The sequence below is a fragment of the Musa acuminata genome, chromosome BXJ2-3, assembly GCF_036884655.1.
Source record: "Musa acuminata AAA Group cultivar baxijiao chromosome BXJ2-3, Cavendish_Baxijiao_AAA, whole genome shotgun sequence".
Taxonomy (NCBI): domain Eukaryota; kingdom Viridiplantae; phylum Streptophyta; class Magnoliopsida; order Zingiberales; family Musaceae; genus Musa; species Musa acuminata.
Window position 1 is genome coordinate 11,025,708 of NC_088340.1, and position 17,379 is coordinate 11,043,086.

The 17,379-nt window shown below is 39.4% G+C and overlaps 1 protein-coding gene across 1 annotated transcript; it reads left to right on the forward strand.

The window, feature by feature from the left end:
* Positions 1 to 13,393: 13,393 nt before the first annotated feature.
* LOC135607383 (probable plastid-lipid-associated protein 8, chloroplastic) lies at positions 13,394 to 15,040 on the forward strand. Its single transcript, XM_065099158.1, has 4 exons — positions 13,394 to 13,601; positions 13,831 to 13,954; positions 14,258 to 14,437; positions 14,630 to 15,040. Exons 1-4 carry the CDS (start codon positions 13,422 to 13,424, stop codon positions 14,818 to 14,820), a joined length of 675 nt encoding a protein of 224 aa, XP_064955230.1. The 5' UTR covers positions 13,394 to 13,421; the 3' UTR covers positions 14,821 to 15,040.
* The last annotated feature ends 2,339 nt before the right edge of the window (positions 15,041 to 17,379 follow it).

Below are 17,379 nucleotides of genomic sequence, written 5' to 3' on the forward strand. Positions count from 1 at the left end.
AGGTATATCTCTTAAATCTCATTGTTTAGCTGGAAAAACACATAGAGTTGCATTTCATACATATCCATCATCCAGAAGATCAGATGTTATTGATTTAGTTCATATTGATATTTGTACTATGCAAACTAGAACTCTTGGAGGTGCTCTTTATTTTGTTACTTTTACTTATGACCATTCTAGAAAAGTACGAGCTTTTGCTTTGAAATCTAAAGACCATGTATTTAATGTTTTCAAGGAGTTTCATGGTAGTGTTGAAAGAGAAACTAGTAGAAAGCTAAAGTGTGTTCGATCAGATAATGCTGGTGAGTACAGGGGTCCTTTTGAGAATTATTGTAGGTTCCATGGTATCAACCTTGAGAAAATAGTTCCTATATCTCCTCAGCAGAATGGTGTGGTAGAAAGGATGAATAGAACTATTGAAGAAAAGATTAGGTATATGTTTTCTCACGCCAAGTTACCGAAGTTATTTTGGGGGAGGCTATGAGAACTACAGTTGATCTCATAAATCTTTCTCCATTAGTTCCTCTAAAAGGTGATGTTCTAGAGAGAATATGGAAAGGAAAATATATATCTTATAATCACTTGAGAGTCTTTGAGTGTAAAGCATTTGTTCATATTCCCAAAGATAAGAGGTCCAAGCTTGATAATAAGGTAAAAGCATGTATCTTCTTAGGATATTGTCATGAAGAGTTTAGTTACAGATTATGAGATCCAGTGAATAAGAAGATTATTAGAAGCAAAGATGTTGTATTTCTTGAAGACCAATTGTTTGATGATGGTGATAATGTTAAGAAGCCAAAAATCTCTGTTTATATTTCTTGGAGTTTGGGTTTAGTTCCTTCATCTGTAGTTCATGATGATCATGGGGGAGATGAACAAGAAGATTGTGGTGAGAATGCCAGTGATGATACTCCTACATTTGATGATGTTGAACCAACTAAACAAGCACCTCCACCACCAGTTGAGATTATATTGAGAAGATCCATTAGAGAGCGACAACCATCTACCAGATATCCTCAACATGAGTATGTTATACTTACTGATGGGGGAGAGTCAGAAACTTACCAAAAAGCTATTCAACATGATCATAAGAATGAGTGGGTTAAAGCCATGCAAGAAGAGATGATATCTTTGTATGATAACCACACTTATGACTGTTAGGATCGAGAGCACTAAGAGGGGGGGGGGGTGAATTAGTGCAGCGGAAATCTTTCAGCGATTAAAAACGAAAGCTGCGTTCGTTCGATAAAAACTATTTTGATGCAAAAGCCGATTACTTATGATTAAGTGCAGTTTACGTCTAAACACAGTTTGCGTCTAAACGCAGTTTGCGTTTAAACACAGTTTGCGTCTAAGCGCAGTTTACGTCTAAGCTCAGATTGCGTAAATCACTTGTTTAGATCAAAAGCAGTTTAAGCAGAAGTATAAAGACAGTGTGCTGCTATTGTATAGCCCAAAAAGTAATATGCAAAAAGCAGATTTACGTCTAAACGCAGATTTACGTCTAAACACAGATTTACATCTAAACGCAGATTTACGTCTGAACTTTGAAACTCGTTTGTAGACTCGCAGAAGGCAATAAGTAGTTCAAGACGTAAATGTAAACTGAAATCTGATGATTATACGAGGAAAGCCGATTTACGTCTAAATGCAGTTTTACGTCTAAATGCAGATTTTCGTCTAAACCTTGAAACTCGTTCGTAAAATTGCAGAAGACAGTTTGCAGTTATAAATAGAATCAAAACGTAAATGTAAACTTCAAAGAAACTCGTTCGTAAAAGCGCAGAAGACAGTTTGCAGTTACAAAACGTAATCGTAAACTGTAATGTATGAAAATACGATTTACGTCTGAATGCAGATTCGGAAAGATCAGCACTTAGAAACTTGTTCGTAAAGGCGCAGAGAGCAGTAGCTATGTAGGAGGTTTGCAGTAATGATAAAGTGCTCAAAATAAACGCAAACCAGAGATTTAGAGTGGTTCGGTCAGTCTTGACCTACTCCACTTTTGGCTTCCTCCACCGACGAGGTCACCGACGTCAACTAGAGGCCTTTCTTCAATAGGCGAAGGCCAACTGCCCTTTTACAGATTCACTCCTTTTGATAGGCTCAGGAGACAACCCTTACAGGACCTTTCTCTCCTCTCTTTACAACTCAAGACTTGAAGAACAGAAAGAGGAGAGCTTTAGGACTTTACACAAATTTGAGCTCTTAGAATCACAGAAAAGATCAAGAATTCGGTGTAGGTCTATATCTTTTTAGTGCTGAATGGGTGGGGTATTTATAGGCCCCAACCCAATTCAAATTTAGAGCTCAAAACGATCAAATCCCGGAATTCCGGGATCAGGCGGTTGTACCTCCTGACTAGAGAGGTTGCACCGCCTGGCAGAACTCGAAGACTGAGCCCAGGCGGTGCCACCTCTTGACTGAGGCGGTTGCACCTCTCTGCCAGAGCTCGAAGACCGAGCTCAGGTGGTGCCACCTCTCTGTCAGGGAGGTTGCACCGCCCAGTCTTGCTCGAAGACTGAGCTCAGGCGGTGCCACCTCTCTGTCATGGAGGTTGCACCGCCCAGTCTTGCTCGAAGATTGAGCTCAGGCGGTGCCACCTCTCTGTCATGGAGGTTGCACCGCCTAGTCTTGCTCGAAGACTGAGCTCAGGCGGTGCCACCTCCTGGCTGGGGAGGTTGCACCACCCAGTCTCGCTGGGAGGCTTAGCCCAGGCGGTGCCACCTCCTGGCCTAGGCAGTTGCACCTCCTGGTGCAATCAGGGTCCGAATGGTTAGCTCAATTCGGCCCAATTTCAGTCTTTCAGGGGCCCAATTGCCCCAAGATTAAGCTAATGGGATCACCTCCCATTTTCCAACTTAATCAATGTGCTAACTACGATTAGATCTAAGACAATTTCTGCAGCTTTGCTTCGGTGCGTCAATCGCTTCTTCCGGCGAGTTTCCAGCGAACTTCCGTCGATCATCCGATGAACCCTCGGTGATGCTTCTGCGGACTTCCGGCAAACTCCTGGACTTTGCGACGATCCACTTGGCGAGTTCCGACGAGCTTCGCTTGGCAAGCTTCTGGACTTCTCGGATCTGTTCTCGCAGAACCTCCGACGACCATCCGAACTTCCGTCGAACTCTCGAACTCCCAACGTGATCATGAACTTGACTCCGGCGCAACTCCTGCTGCTTGTCTAACTTTCATCGTAGTTAATCCTGCACACTTATCTCAACACATAGATTAGACAACAAATGACAATTGACTTCATCATCAAAATCCGAGATTCAACAATCTCCCCCTTTTTGATGATGACAATCAATTGATAATTGAGTTATCCTTAACTCCCCCTGTCTATATGCCATAGTTGAGATAAGTCAACCTTGAATTCAAGACCTAAGAATTCAAGTGACGTATTGATAAGTTAGATCAGTTAAACTTATCAATACTCCCATCATGATACTCATCATGAGGTATCTCTTCAAAGATGATGTCAAGGCTTGACATACATCATCAAGTTTGTATGATTGTGATTGTAACTATTCATCATGTATTATCATATAAAGCTGTGAAGCACTATTACATGATGCACACATTTGAAATATTCTAGCAAGTTTTGCATTTTCTTCACATGATAAGATATCAACTCAGGGCATAATGCAAACATAATGCAAACTTTAGCACATGTTCATATATCTCTTGTGTTGCAAGGATGGCATAATCATAGCAGTGTTTATCAATTCATATATCTCCCCCTTTGTCATCAACAAAAAGCATAATAATTATGATGCTAGGAAAATAATAATAGCAAGCTTATAGAGGAATTTTACACAGATTGCTTTAAATACTTCTTCCCCTTTTTGTTATAATTCATTGTCTATGTAAATATTTTGCAGAATGGAATACATACACATGAATCACTTCATCAAATCTATTTGAGAAACTTATTTTTCATGAAAGTGTACGAGAAAATCTGTTTTATAGCATTCGAATAAATAAGATGCATTCGGACAAAATTTTGTTGCAGATTTTCACATATAGAAACATGGCAATCAAGTGATTTGATCTGTCAATATAGTCCGAAAAATAATTTTAACAAATTTATCTATTCGGACACATCAACATTCCTAATTCTCTTCGAATGAAATCAAATTGTTCTTCACTTAGAGGTTTTGTAAAAATGTCAGCTAGTTGATGTTTAGTATCAATGAACTCTATGGTTACGTCATGATTAGTGACATGATCTCGTATAAAGTGATGTCTAATATCAATATGTTTTGTTCTTGAGTGTTGTATAGGATTCTTAGTTAAGCATATTGCACTCGTGTTATCACATTTAATGGGAATATCTTTAAGATTAACTTTGTAATCTTCTAAAGTGTTTTTCATCCATACAACTTGTGCACAGCATGCACTTGCTGCAATATATTCAGCTTCGGTTGTTGATAGAGCAACCGAGCTTTGTTTCTTAGATGACCAGGAAACAAGGGCATGTCCTAAAAATTGACATGATCCTGATGTGCTTTTTCTATCTAGTCTACAGCCAGCGAAGTCCGCATCAGCATAAGCTATTAACTCAAAATTTTCTGATTTTGGGTACCATAATCCTAGATTTGTGGTTCCATTAAGATATCTAAGTATTCTTTTAACTGCTTTGAGATGAGATATCTTAGGGTTAGATTGAAATCTAGCACAAAGTCCTACACTGAACATGATGTCTGGTCTGGTGGCAGTGAGGTAAAGTAAACTTCCTATCATCCCCCTATAAGTTTTTTGATCAAAGCTTTCTCCACTTTCATCAATTTCTAACTTAGTGGAGGTGCTCATAGGAGTGTTACTAGCCTTTGAGTTGTTCATATTAAACCTTTTTAATAAATTCATGATATATTTAGTTTGACTAATAAAGATGCCATTGCTTAGTTGTTTGATTTATAAACTTAAGAAGAATGTTAATTCTCCCATTAAGCTCATTTCGAATTCAAGACTCATAGTTTTAGCAAAAGATTCACAAAGAGATTCATTTGTAGAGCCAAAGATGATATCATCAACATAAATCTGAACAATGAGAAAATTATTTTCAAAATTTTTGATAAATAATGTAGTATCAACTTTGCCTTTTGTAAAGTTATTTTTGATAAGAAAAGAACTAAGTCTCTCATACCAAGCCCTTGGGGCTTGTTTTAAACCATAGAGAGCTTTAGTTAATCTAAACACATGATTAGGGAGGCTATTATTTTCAAATCCAGGAGGTTGTTCAACATAAACTTCTTCGGAAATAAAGCCATTTAAAAAAGCGTTTTTAACATCCATTTGAAATAACTTAAAATTATTACTACTAGCGTAGGCAAGGAGCATCCTTATGGCTTCCAATCGAGCCACAGGTGCGAAGGTTTCTTCGTAATCGATACCTTCTTCTTGGTTGAAACCTTTGGCCACTAATCTAGCCTTGTTTCTAACCACAATACCATTTTCATCTTGCTTATTTCTGAAAACCCATTTAGTACCAATTACTAAATGGTCATTTGGCCTAGGAACAAGCGTCCACACCTCATTTCTCTCAAATTGATTCAATTCATCTTGCATTGCGATAATCCATGAATCATCTTTCATGGCTTCATCAACACATTTGGGTTCAATTTGGGAGAGAAAGGCGGCGTTGGCACAAAAACTTTTAAAAGAAGATCGTGTTTGAACCCCCTTTGATGTGCCTCCTAATATTAGCTCCTTAGGATGAGCATCTACATACTTTCAATCCTTGGGTAAGGATGTTTCGGAAGTGGATGCATCCAAGTTGCTAGATGGAGAAGGGGTTTCATTTAAATTTAAGGAATCAAAATTAACATCATCATCAAGATCATTTTTCTTAATTTCAGAAATCTCATTAAAAACAACATGAATGGATTCTTCAATAATTAAAGTTCTTTTATTGAAGATACAAAAAGCTTTAGAAACCGAATAATAACCAAGAAAGATTCCTTCATCGGATTTAGCATCAAATTTTCCTAAGTTATCTTTTTCATTTAAGATAAAACACTTACACCCAAAGACTTTAAAATATGAAACATTGGGTTTTTTGTTATTCCATAACTCATAAGGAGTTTTGGTGAGTAAGGGTCTTACTAGTACTCTATTCAAAATATAGCATGCAGTGTTTACGGCTTTGGCCCAAAAGTATTTGGGTAGGCTGTGTTCATTCAACATGGTTCTTGCCATTTCTTGTAGATTTCGATTTTTTCTTTCTACTACCCCATTTTGTTGAGGATTTCTTGGAGTAGAGAAATTATGATTATATCCATTGAGTTCACGGAATTCTTGGAAATCGTGGTTTTAAAATTCTCCACCATGATCGCTTCTTATTGACGAAATCATAGAACCCTTCTCATTTTGAACAAGTTTACAGAACTTGGTAAAATATCTAAAGCATTCATTTTTTTGTTTTAAGAAGTAGGTCCATGTATATCTGCTATAGTCATCAACAATGACAAAGGCATATTTGCTACCTCCTAGACTTGATGAAGAGATTGGTCCGAACAAATCCATATGGATCAATTGTAAGGGCCTAGAGGTGCTTATTTGATTTTTAGTTTTGAAACTACCCTTAATCTGTTTACCTAATTGGCAAGCATCACATACATTATCTTTGATGAACTTGATATGAGGAATTCCTCTTACAAGTTCTTTAGATGATATTTGAGTGATTAGTTTCATGCTAGCATGACCTAATCTTCTATGCCATAGCCAAGCATCCTCGTTTAAAACTGAAAAATACATTTCATTACACAAATCATTGATGTCAATAGTATATACGTTATTTTGTTTTAATGCAATCATAGACATGTTTTTATGGGGTTTTTCAATGATACAAGCACTGGATTCGAATTTAACAATGTATCCTTTATCACATAATTGACTAATGCTCAAGAGGTTATGTTTTAAACCATCAACTAACAAAACATCTTCAATAAAGAAGTTGGATTTGTTACCTATGGTTCCTTTGCCAATTATTTTACCCTTGTTGTTGTCTCCGAAGGTAACATAGCCTTCATCTATGCTAGTGAGCTTAGAGAATTGAGATGGATCTCCGGTCATATGCCTTGAGCATCCACTATCAAGGTACCATCTCTTGCTCCTAGCTTGGGATGGTGTGGGTTTCTACAAGAAAGGATAATTTTTAGGTACCCATTTGCTTTTGGGTGCCTCAAAGATAGATCTACATTGTTTATCATGTTGCATAGAGTTTATCATGGTTCCTTTAGGAACCCAAATCAATTTGTTTGGACTAATTTTCTTGAATGGACAATAATGTGTCCTGTGTCCAATTTTGCAACAAAAGTTGCATTTTGCTTGGTGTTGAACATGTAAGATGGAGCCTTTTATAAAAGTGGTTGGATTTAGGTGAGGACTTCTCACAAATCCAATTCCACTTCTTTTTGGAACGTGACCCTTGTTTGCAAGGATCATGTTCAATGACTTGCTACCAACCTCGAATTTCTTCAAGGTGTCCTTGAGTAGCAGGTTTTCTTTTTGGAAAGTTTCTAAATCATGACATTTGATACATGAATTTAAACTATCATGATGTTCAATTTTTAACTTGTCAAAATCACAGGTAAGACTATCATGCACCTTTTTCAGCAATTTGTATTTTCTACTGATACTCTTGCATTCATCAAATAAGTCATTGAAAGCATTTAATAATTCATCGAAGGATAAATCAGCATTTAATGAATTCGTTACCTCCTCTCCGATGGCCATTAAGGCGTAATGAGCAACTTGCTCGGTGTTAGACTCCTCTTCCTCAGATGCGCTCGAATCATCCCATGTTGCTTTGAGCGCCTTCTTCTTTGTTGTTATCTTTTTGGCTTAGGGACAATCACTCTTGTAGTGTCCCGGCTTTTTGCACTCATAGCAAATAACTTGATCCTTCTTGAGTTCAAGTTTATTTTTAGTATCATTCTTAAACTTGTTTCTTTTAATGAATTTTTTAAATTTTCTAGTTAGAAGTGCCAAGTCATCGTCACAGTCCTCATCACTTGAGTTTTCTCTCAAGTGATCTTCCAAAGTTCTAAGTGCCATATCCTTCCTGTTCTTTGGAAGGATGTCTTCTTGCTCTTCATGAGCTTTGCAAGTCATTTCGTAGGTCATTAATGACCCGATTAGTTCTTCAAGAGGGAAATTTCGCAGATCTTTTGCCTCTTGAATAGCCGTGACTTTAGGATCCCAACTCTTAGGAAGGGATCTTAGTATCTTATTAACAAGCTCAAAATCCGAAAAGCTCTTTCCGAGTCCTTTTAGACCGTTGACGACATCCGTGAAACGGGTAAACATGTCGCCAATGGTTTCACTCGGTTTCATCCGGAAAAGTTCGAAAGAATGTAACAGCAAATTGATTTTTGACTCTTTTACTCTACTTGTGCCTTCATGGGTCACTTCGAGTGTGTGCCAAATATCAAATGCAGTCTCACAAGTTGAAACACGGTTAAACTCGTTTTTATCAAGTGCACAAAATAAGGCATTCATAGCCTTTGCATTAAGAGCGAAAGCCTTCTTATCCGAATCGTTCCAATCGATCATTGGAAGAGAAGACTTTGAAAAACCATTCTCAACAAGATTCCAGAGTTCTATGTCCATAGAAATAAGGAAGATCCTCATTCGGGTCTTCCAATAGGTGTAGTCCGTCCCATTAAATATGGGTGGACGTGTAATGGAATGGCCCTCTTGGTTTCCGGCGTAAGCCATCTCTCTTGGATTTTAATTCGTGTGAGAGTTAACCGGGCTCTGATACCAATTGTTAGGATCGAGAGCACTAAGAGGGGGGGGGTGAATTAGTGCAGCGAAAATCTTTCAGCGATTAAAAATGAAAGCTGCGTTCGTTCGATAAAAACTATTTTGATGCAAAAGCCGATTACTTATGATTAAGTGCAGTTTACGTCTAAACACAGTTTGCGTCTAAACGCAGTTTGCATTTAAACACAGTTTGCGTCTAAGCGCAGTTTACGTCTAAGCTCAGATTGCGTAAATCACTTGTTTAGATCAAAAGCAGTTTAAGCAAAAGTATAAAGACAGTGTTCTGCTATTGTACAGCCCAAAAAGTAATCTGCAAAAAGCAGATTTACGTCTAAACGCAGATTTACGTCTGAACTTTGAAACTCGTTTGTAGACTCGCAGAAGGCAATATGCAGTTCAAGACGTAAACGTAATATGAAATCTGATGATTATACGAGGAAAGCCGATTTACGTCTAAATGCAGTTTTATGTCTGAATGCAGATTTTCGTCTAAACCTTGAAACTCGTTCGTAAAATTGCAGAAGACAGTTTGCAGTTATAAATAGAATCAAAACGTAAATGTAAACTTCAAAGAAACTCGTTCGTAAAAGCGCAGAAGACAGTTTGCAGTTACAAAACGTAATCGTAAACTGTAATGTATGAAAATACGATTTACGTCTGAATGCAGATTCGGAAAGATCAGCACTTAGAAACTTGTTCGTAAAGGCGCAGAGAGCAGTAGCTATGTAGGAGGTTTGCAGTAATGATAAAGTGCTCAAAATAAACGCAAACCAGAGATTTAGAGTGGTTCGGTCAGTCTTGACCTACTCCACTTTTGGCTTCCTCCACCGACGAGGTCACCGACGTCAACTAGAGGCCTTCCTTCAATAGGCGAAGGCCAACTGCCCTTTTACAGATTCACTCCTTTTGATGGGCTCAGGAGACAACCCTTACAGGACCTTTCTCTCCTCTCTTTACAACTCAAGACTTGAAGAACAGAAAGAGGAGAGCTTTAGGACTTTACACAAATTTGAGCTCTTAGAATCACAGAAAAGATCAAGAATTCGGTGTAGGTCTATATCTTTTTAGTGCTGAATGGGTGGGGTATTTATAGGCCCCAACCCAATTCAAATTTGGAGCTCAAAACGATCAAATCCCGGAATTCCGGGATCAGGCGGTTGTACCTCCTGACTGGAGAGGTTGCACCGCCTGGCAGAACTCGAAGACTGAGCCCAGGCGGTGCCACCTCTTGACTGAGGCGGTTGCACCTCTTTGCCAGAGCTCGAAGACCGAGCTCAGGCGGTGCCACCTCTCTGTCAGGGAGGTTGCACCACCCAGTCTTGCTCGAAGAATGAGCTCAAGCGGTGCCACCTCTCTGTCATGGAGGTTGCACCGCCCAGTCTTGCTCGAAGACTGAGCTCAGGCGGTGCCACCTCTCTGTCATGGAGGTTGCACCGCCCAGTCTTGCTCGAAGACTGAGCTCAGGCGGTGCCACCTCCTGGCTGGGGAGGTTGCACCGCCCAGTCTCGCTGGGAGGCTTAGCCCAGGCGGTGCCACCTCCTGGCCTAGGCGGTTGCACCTCCTGGTGCAATCAGGGTCCGAATGGTTAGATTCGGCCCAATTTCAGTCTTTCAGGGGCTCAATTGCCCCAAGATTAAGCTAATGGGATCACCTCCCATTTTCCAACTTAATCAATGTGCTAACTACGATTAGATCTAAGATAATTTCTGCAGCTTTGCTTCGGTGCGTCAATCGCTTCTTCCGGCGAGTTTCCGGCGAACTTCCGTCGATCATCCGATGAACCCTCGGTGATGCTTCTGCGGACTTCCGGCAAACTCCTGGACTTTGCGACGATCCACTTGGCGAGTTCCGACGAGCTTCGCTTGGCAAGCTTCTGGACTTCTCGGATCTGTTCTCGTAGAACCTCCGACGACCGTCCGAACTTCCGTCGAACTCTCGAACTCCCAACGTGATCATGAACTTGACTCCGGCGCAACTCCTGCTGCTTGTCTAACTTTCATCGTAGTTAATCCTGCACACTTATCTCAACACATAGATTAGACAACAAATGACAATTGACTTCATCATCAAAATCCGAGATTCAACAATGACTTGGTAAAATTGTCTAAAGAGAAGAAAGCTCTCAAGAACAAATGAGTTTACAAATTGAAGACCGAAAATAATAGCTCACAACAAAGATACCAGGTATGATTCAGTCAGAAGAAAGGTATTGACTTTGAAGAAATATTTTCTCTTATGGTGAAAATGTCCTCTATCCGAGTTGTTCTTGGTTTGGCTACCCGCTTGAATTTAGAAGTTGAGCAACTTGATGTGAAAACAACATTTCTTCATGATAACTTAGAAGAAGAAATTTATATGGAGCAACCAAAAGGTTTCAAAGTTGTGGTGTGTAAGCTTAGGAAGAGCTTATATAGATTCAAACAGGCACCTAAATAGTGGTACAAGAAGTTTGATTCCTTTACGATGAGCCAAGGGTATGATAGAACCACATTTGATCATTGTGTGTTTATTAAGAAATTTTCAGATGATGATTTCATTATTCTCCTGCTATATGTTGATGATATGCTAATTGTTGGTCATGATGTTGGTAAAATTGAAAAGCTTAAAAGAGAGCTAAGTAAGTCTTTTGCCATGAAAGATTTGGGATCGGTGAAACAAATACTTGGCATGAAGATTCTTTATGATAGGAAAAAAAGAAAGATTTGGCTATCTCAAGAGACTTACATTGAAAAGGTTTGTAAAAGTTTCAACATGAGTAAAGTCAAAGCAGTTTGTTTTCCACTTGTAAGTCATTTCAAGCTTAGTTTGAATCAATGTCCTACAAGTGAGAAAGAAAAAGAAGAAATGTCCAGAGTGTCTTACTCATCTGCAGTAGGCAGTTTGATATATGCTATGGTTTGTACTAGGCCAGATATAGCTCATACAGTTGGAATTGTCAGCCGATTTCTCTCTAATCCTAGAAAGGAACATTGGCAGTAGTGAAATGGATATTAAGATATCTAAGATGTACTTCTAGGTTGTGTTTATATTTTGACAATGATGAACCTATGTTAGAAGGCTACATAGATGTAGACATGACAGGTGATACTGATTCTAGGAAGTCCACTTCGAGGTTCCTAATGACATTTGTAGGGGGAGCAGTCTCTTGACAGTTTAAGTTATAGAATTATGTTGCTCTATCAACCACAGAAGCAGAATACATTGCATTTACTGAAGCCTGTAAGAAAGCTTTATGGATGAAAAAGTTTCTACAGGAATTGAGCTTAAAACAAGAAGGATATACTGTTTACTGTGATAGTCAAAACGTCATTCACCTCTCTACGAATTCAACATACCATTCTAGATTCAAGCATACTGATGTGAGATATCACTGGATTCATGATGTGCTTAAGTTGAAAGAATTATAATTGAAAAAAGTACATACCAATGAGAATGGATTGACAAAGTCTTTGCCTAAAGAGAAGCTTGAAGCATGTAGGCGAAGAGCGGGCATAGTACAACCCACCATATGAGCTGGAGGGGGAGAATTGTTGGGTCCAGCCCATATGTGGGCTTGGACAATTGGACCTTTAGAGCCCAAATCATTAATTAAAAGGTAAAAAAGATATAGGGTAGCAAAGGGTGAGAGAGAGAGGGCAACGAGCGCACAGTGAATACGTGCAGCAAGCGACGACGTAAGGAGAGAGAAAGATTAGGATCTTAAGTTTTTTGCTTGACGATCAATAGCCAAACATTATCAGTTTTGACTCAAATTTTATACAGAGAATCCTTGCAGGAAGCTTTACAATCATAAAGGTGTTGATCTGCAGTTTACCATCTCTGAGGTACTTTTCTGTTATACCTACTTTGTGAGATCTAGAATTCTTAGATCCATCCTATGTGATGATGATATGCTATTCTTGAACTAAGATCTATGTTTTTGATATTATTATGATCATTTGGTTATTCTAGAGAAGATTTACTGTAAACCTGTTATCATAGTGGAAGTTTGAGGTGGACTACGGTCCCATGATTTTTTCCGCTGGGTTTTTCACATTAAAAGATTTGGTCTCACCGTGTGATTGATGTCTTCTTATGTCCTTGACCCCTCCGAATCGAAGATAACCCGCCCTCCGTCGTCGCCGCTTGGCAGGTGCACCGGACACGAACAAGCGTTGCGATCTCTGCGGTGGCGCCGCCTCCCTCTAGTGCGAGCCTGACGACGCGTTCCTCTGCAAGGCCTTCGACGTCGCCTTCCACGGCGCCAACTTCCTCGTGGCCGCCTCGTCAACTGCGACGCGTGCCACGCCTTCGACCGCCCGCTGCGTCCCATCGCCGGCTACCCGTCCGTTCCTTCCGTCTGCCGCACCCTTCGCCTCGCCCTCCTCCGGCTCCTGCCTTGTAAATCCAAGATACAAGGTCGCAACCTAAGTCGAATCTTAAGCGACGCCGTGGTACGTTCAAGGCCAGTCCATCCTACAATCCAATGGCCACTAATCAAATATTACATGGTCCAATCGGGGCCACAGATCTCGCCACATGGCTCATGTTCCCAGCTCCTGGCCCCACGCCCCCTATCCAAAATCTAAATATAGCCAATCACAAAACGAAGAAAAAATAGATATATAAGGAGACACAAAGGGGGACGAGGAGCTAACGCGGGCACGACAATGGCTTCGTCGGTCGCTCTCTTCACCCCCGCGACCCTCGTCTCCCGTCCTGCGCTCTCCAATCAGCGCGTCGTCTTTCCGCAAACGCACCGCTGCAAGATCCCAATCGTCCGCGCCTCTGTCTCGGCGCAGCCCTTCGTGGCGGCCCCGGACGATCTCGTTGCTTCCATCCTCTCCAAGGTTCGGTCCTCTTTCTCGATCTCAGATATTTTTCCTTTTGCGCAAGAAATGAAGATCTAGGAGGAAAGAAGAGTATCGAATATGCATCAGCTCCACAACATTTTGGTTGGGAGCTTGGAGTTGGATTGAAATTTCCCCTGTTAGGTTTGATGATTATTATCTGCATTTTAAGGTACGATTTCCAGATCAATCGTTGTGTGTAGCAAAAAAAAATCACATCTTGCTGTAGGTGAAGGGAACTGATCGGGGAGTTTCGCTTACGAAGGACGAGCACAAAGAGGTGGCCAGTGTGGCAAGTCAGCTTGCAGGATACTGCGTCGATGAGCCTGTTAAGTGCCCTCTCATATTTGGAGGTAAAGACCAAGATCCAATTAAGCCAGCAGTTACATATCTAAAGTTCTCAGCAAACCATCATGCATCGAATCCAAGATAAGGACTCTTAATTGACTCTTGAACCATCGTTCTCCTTCGTGGATTTCAGATGCTGAGACTTGCCTGTAAGCTATTAGAAACTCCAGTTTGTCGTGTAAGATTTGTGGCAGCTCTCCTTTACACACCATCAGTTAGAAAAAATTGGCAGTGATGAAATCATCATGTTCTCGCCTGAACTTTGCGGTCATTGGTTTAGCAAGCTCATGTCTTGTCATATAACTCAGATTGGGATGTGGTCTATTGCTCGGTGCCGACATCACCTGGAGGAGGTTACAGGAGCGCAATTGGACGACTTGTCTTCAAGACAAATGAAATGGTGCAGGTCGTGGAAGCCCCTGATATCGTGAGGAATAAAGTATCCTTCTCTGCTTTTGGTTTCCTCGATGGAGAAGTGTCCTTGAAAGGTAATTGTGCACTGATATCTCCGTCTTCCACTTTGTTCTGTTTTCACCTTGCTTATTGTGATGATTCAAACTTCTCTCTACTTTGCTGGAATACAACCAAGATAACATTTTTATGATAAATATATGCAAATTGGATATTGTGAAGAATTTGTCCTATTCACGAGATAATATGGAGTCCTTATGGTTTTCCAGGTAAGCTGAAGGTATTAGATGGTAAATGGATTCAAGTCATATTTGAACCCCCTCAACTGAAGGTAGGATCACTGGGCTTCCAGTACGGTGGTGAAAGCGAGGTCAAGCTTCAAATAACATATATTGATGAGAAAATAAGGCTTGGATTAGGATCAAGAGGTTCACTCTTTGTCTTTCTGAGACGAGGATAGCTGAGAAATTTGTCCTTTGGTTCATTAGAATTTGTATATTACTTGTTAGTGTTTCGTCTTCATCAGAAGAGGTCCAAACATCCATTATGTGCAGTTCAGTAAACATAAAAAAGAGTGCTACATTGATTGGTTGTTCTGCGACCAACCTGCTGAGGACTGGTGGTGAAGAAAAAGAGTTGTGGAGATTTTGATACTTTAATAATACAATTTTGTGAATGAATTCATGCTCCACCAGAAATATGCATGTCAATTGATCTAAATTCAGAAACACAATGAACGATGTTTATGTTTCCTTTGTACCAAGGACAAATTATGTTTGCTTTTCTTTGCAACTTTCATTTTATAGATCTTTCACCTGCTCAAAGAAATTTGCAGCTAACTTTGTTTTTTGAGTTATGGAGAAGCTGGTGAATGGTTTTGCAGTCATGCATCTTCTGATTAGTTTCTTAGGAATTTCTAAAATCTTAGAAATTGGTTTCAGATATCTAACCTCAGGATCTCCCTGAAGTGTTTTTTGGAATATGGAAGTTATTTTACTAGAGGAAAAGAAAACAGTTCACAAGAACAATATAAAATGCTTATGAGGTAAGGACATGGCTTCCAAGAAGAGTGGTCTAGGAATATATTCTCTGCTTGTCTCCAACTTATGGGCGAATCTTTGTGCAAATGAGAAGGCAAGATAAGATCGAGCAACGTCGTACTTTTCCTGATGTAGGACTTGGAGAGAGTCAATATCTGTAATATTGCCCTGGAAGCCGAGAGAGGGAATGCATATTTTCAGTAGTTTCAAATAATCTTACAATCCATTTGATTTATGTTAAAACATGAAAAGCAGTAAACTACATCAAGGACAACTATGATCAACATAACGCTTTAGTTGCATTGAAATCTGGCATGACATATCTGCAAGACTCCCTTGATTAAGGACAATAAACATGATGAGAAGGATGTCTCATCAAGTTGAAAGTTTAGAGCAAAAAAGAATTTTTCTTATTTTTTCCCCTCACCTAAAACAAGCTGCTTAGTGAACAAGATATGCTCTGGTTACAAAGAGGGGTCAGCTGAGTCTCCATATAGTCATTTTGCCTGTGGTATGTTAGATGAAGATTCAAAAGGAGAAAAAAATGTTCCAGATTTATTTTGCAAACCATAGCCTGTTTCTTGCAGCCAATTATTGTCACTCATTCCTCAATGAAAACTGTTGTTCATGGATGATTATTTTAGAAACATTAAAAAACTTCATTTTTGTTTCTTGTTTTTTTATCCTGTCTTTCCTGTTTCGGTTAATATTTCTTGTCTTCTGCTAGCTCTAGGTGTTTACTATTTTTTTTTGGTGGGATTGCTGGATGAGTTTGATTTAATTATTTGGAACTAAACTAATCAAATTGCAATGGATGCTTATTGCTTAGTACTATTTCTGTGTTGTATATTGACATCTTTGCAGACTCAAACACAATACAAGGAATTCCAGAGCAAGGCATACATCACCACCAAGATGGTAGAATGTCCTCTGAACATTTCTGGAACCCAAACTTGCAAACATCAGGTCAGTTGAGACACAATCTTTACAAAGTCTATCTTAAGCAAACATGTCAGAGACCTCATAAAACTATGTTAGCATATCGGTTAATTAATGGTCTTCCTCTCTCTTACAAGATGAAAGAAACAACTGAGTTCTCTTAGCTTTTGCGTTTAAAGGCATTGTATTCACTTGCATTTTGCATCTGTTGGTAACAAGAAATTAATGTGCACCATCCAATTATAGCTTTTCATCAACTGATTCAAGATTAATTTCAAGGAAAGCCTGCTGATAATGGGAAAACACTTGTTATGTATGCAACACAACAACAAACCATAATGTCTCAACTATTTGGATTTTGGAGTTCACTATATGAATCTTTTTTTCATAATTGATATTAGTTTAAAGTAATATTCTTAGTAAAAGAAAAACTTCATTATTATTAACAATCTTGGATATTTATGAGATGCAAGTTGTTCAACAACAAACTTCAATATCTCAACTATTTGGACTTCACTCTGCGTATCTTTTTTTTTTTTGGTCACTGATATTAGTACAAACTAATATTCTTAGTAAAAAAGAAACTTCATAATCTTGTATATGTATATACAAGATGACACAGTCTTTTTGTATATAAATAAACTTGATTCTACCCAAAGCTTACACTTTGTGAATGCAGACATCCTTGGCCCAGTCTAAACTTAGACTGATACCTCCTCCCCCTCCCCTTCTGTCAATAGCAGACATGCTTGTTCCCTCTCTTTCTTCCTTCCTTTTTCTAAAGGAAGAATCTAGAGATCAAATTATTAAATATCATTTTGTGAATGGTTGTTTGACAGGATGTTTGACTAGATGGAGCAAGTAATGTTTTTTGTGAGAGCAACGACAGATCAAACTTGTCTCTCTTGAAATTTATAATTTCGTTGACCACAAGGTTCTACCTAATCCATTTCTCCCCTGCATCGGTTCTCCCCAGCTGGTTGATCGACTCTGAAACTTATATTTCCTCATCTACCACAACAGTATCCCGACTTTGATTT

What these genes read in the sequence shown, in the direction of transcription:
- LOC135607383 (XM_065099158.1), top strand. Translation starts at nt 13,422, where the DNA reads ATGGCTTCGTCGGTCGCTCTCTTCACCCCCGCGACCCTCGTCTCCCGT. An exon ending in TTGCTTCCATCCTCTCCAAG is followed by an intron (nt 13,602 to 13,830) that starts GTTCGGTCCTCT and finishes ATCTTGCTGTAG; the next exon opens with GTGAAGGGAACTGATCGGGG. An exon ending in GTGCCCTCTCATATTTGGAG is followed by an intron (nt 13,955 to 14,257) that starts GTAAAGACCAAG and finishes CATATAACTCAG; the next exon opens with ATTGGGATGTGGTCTATTGC.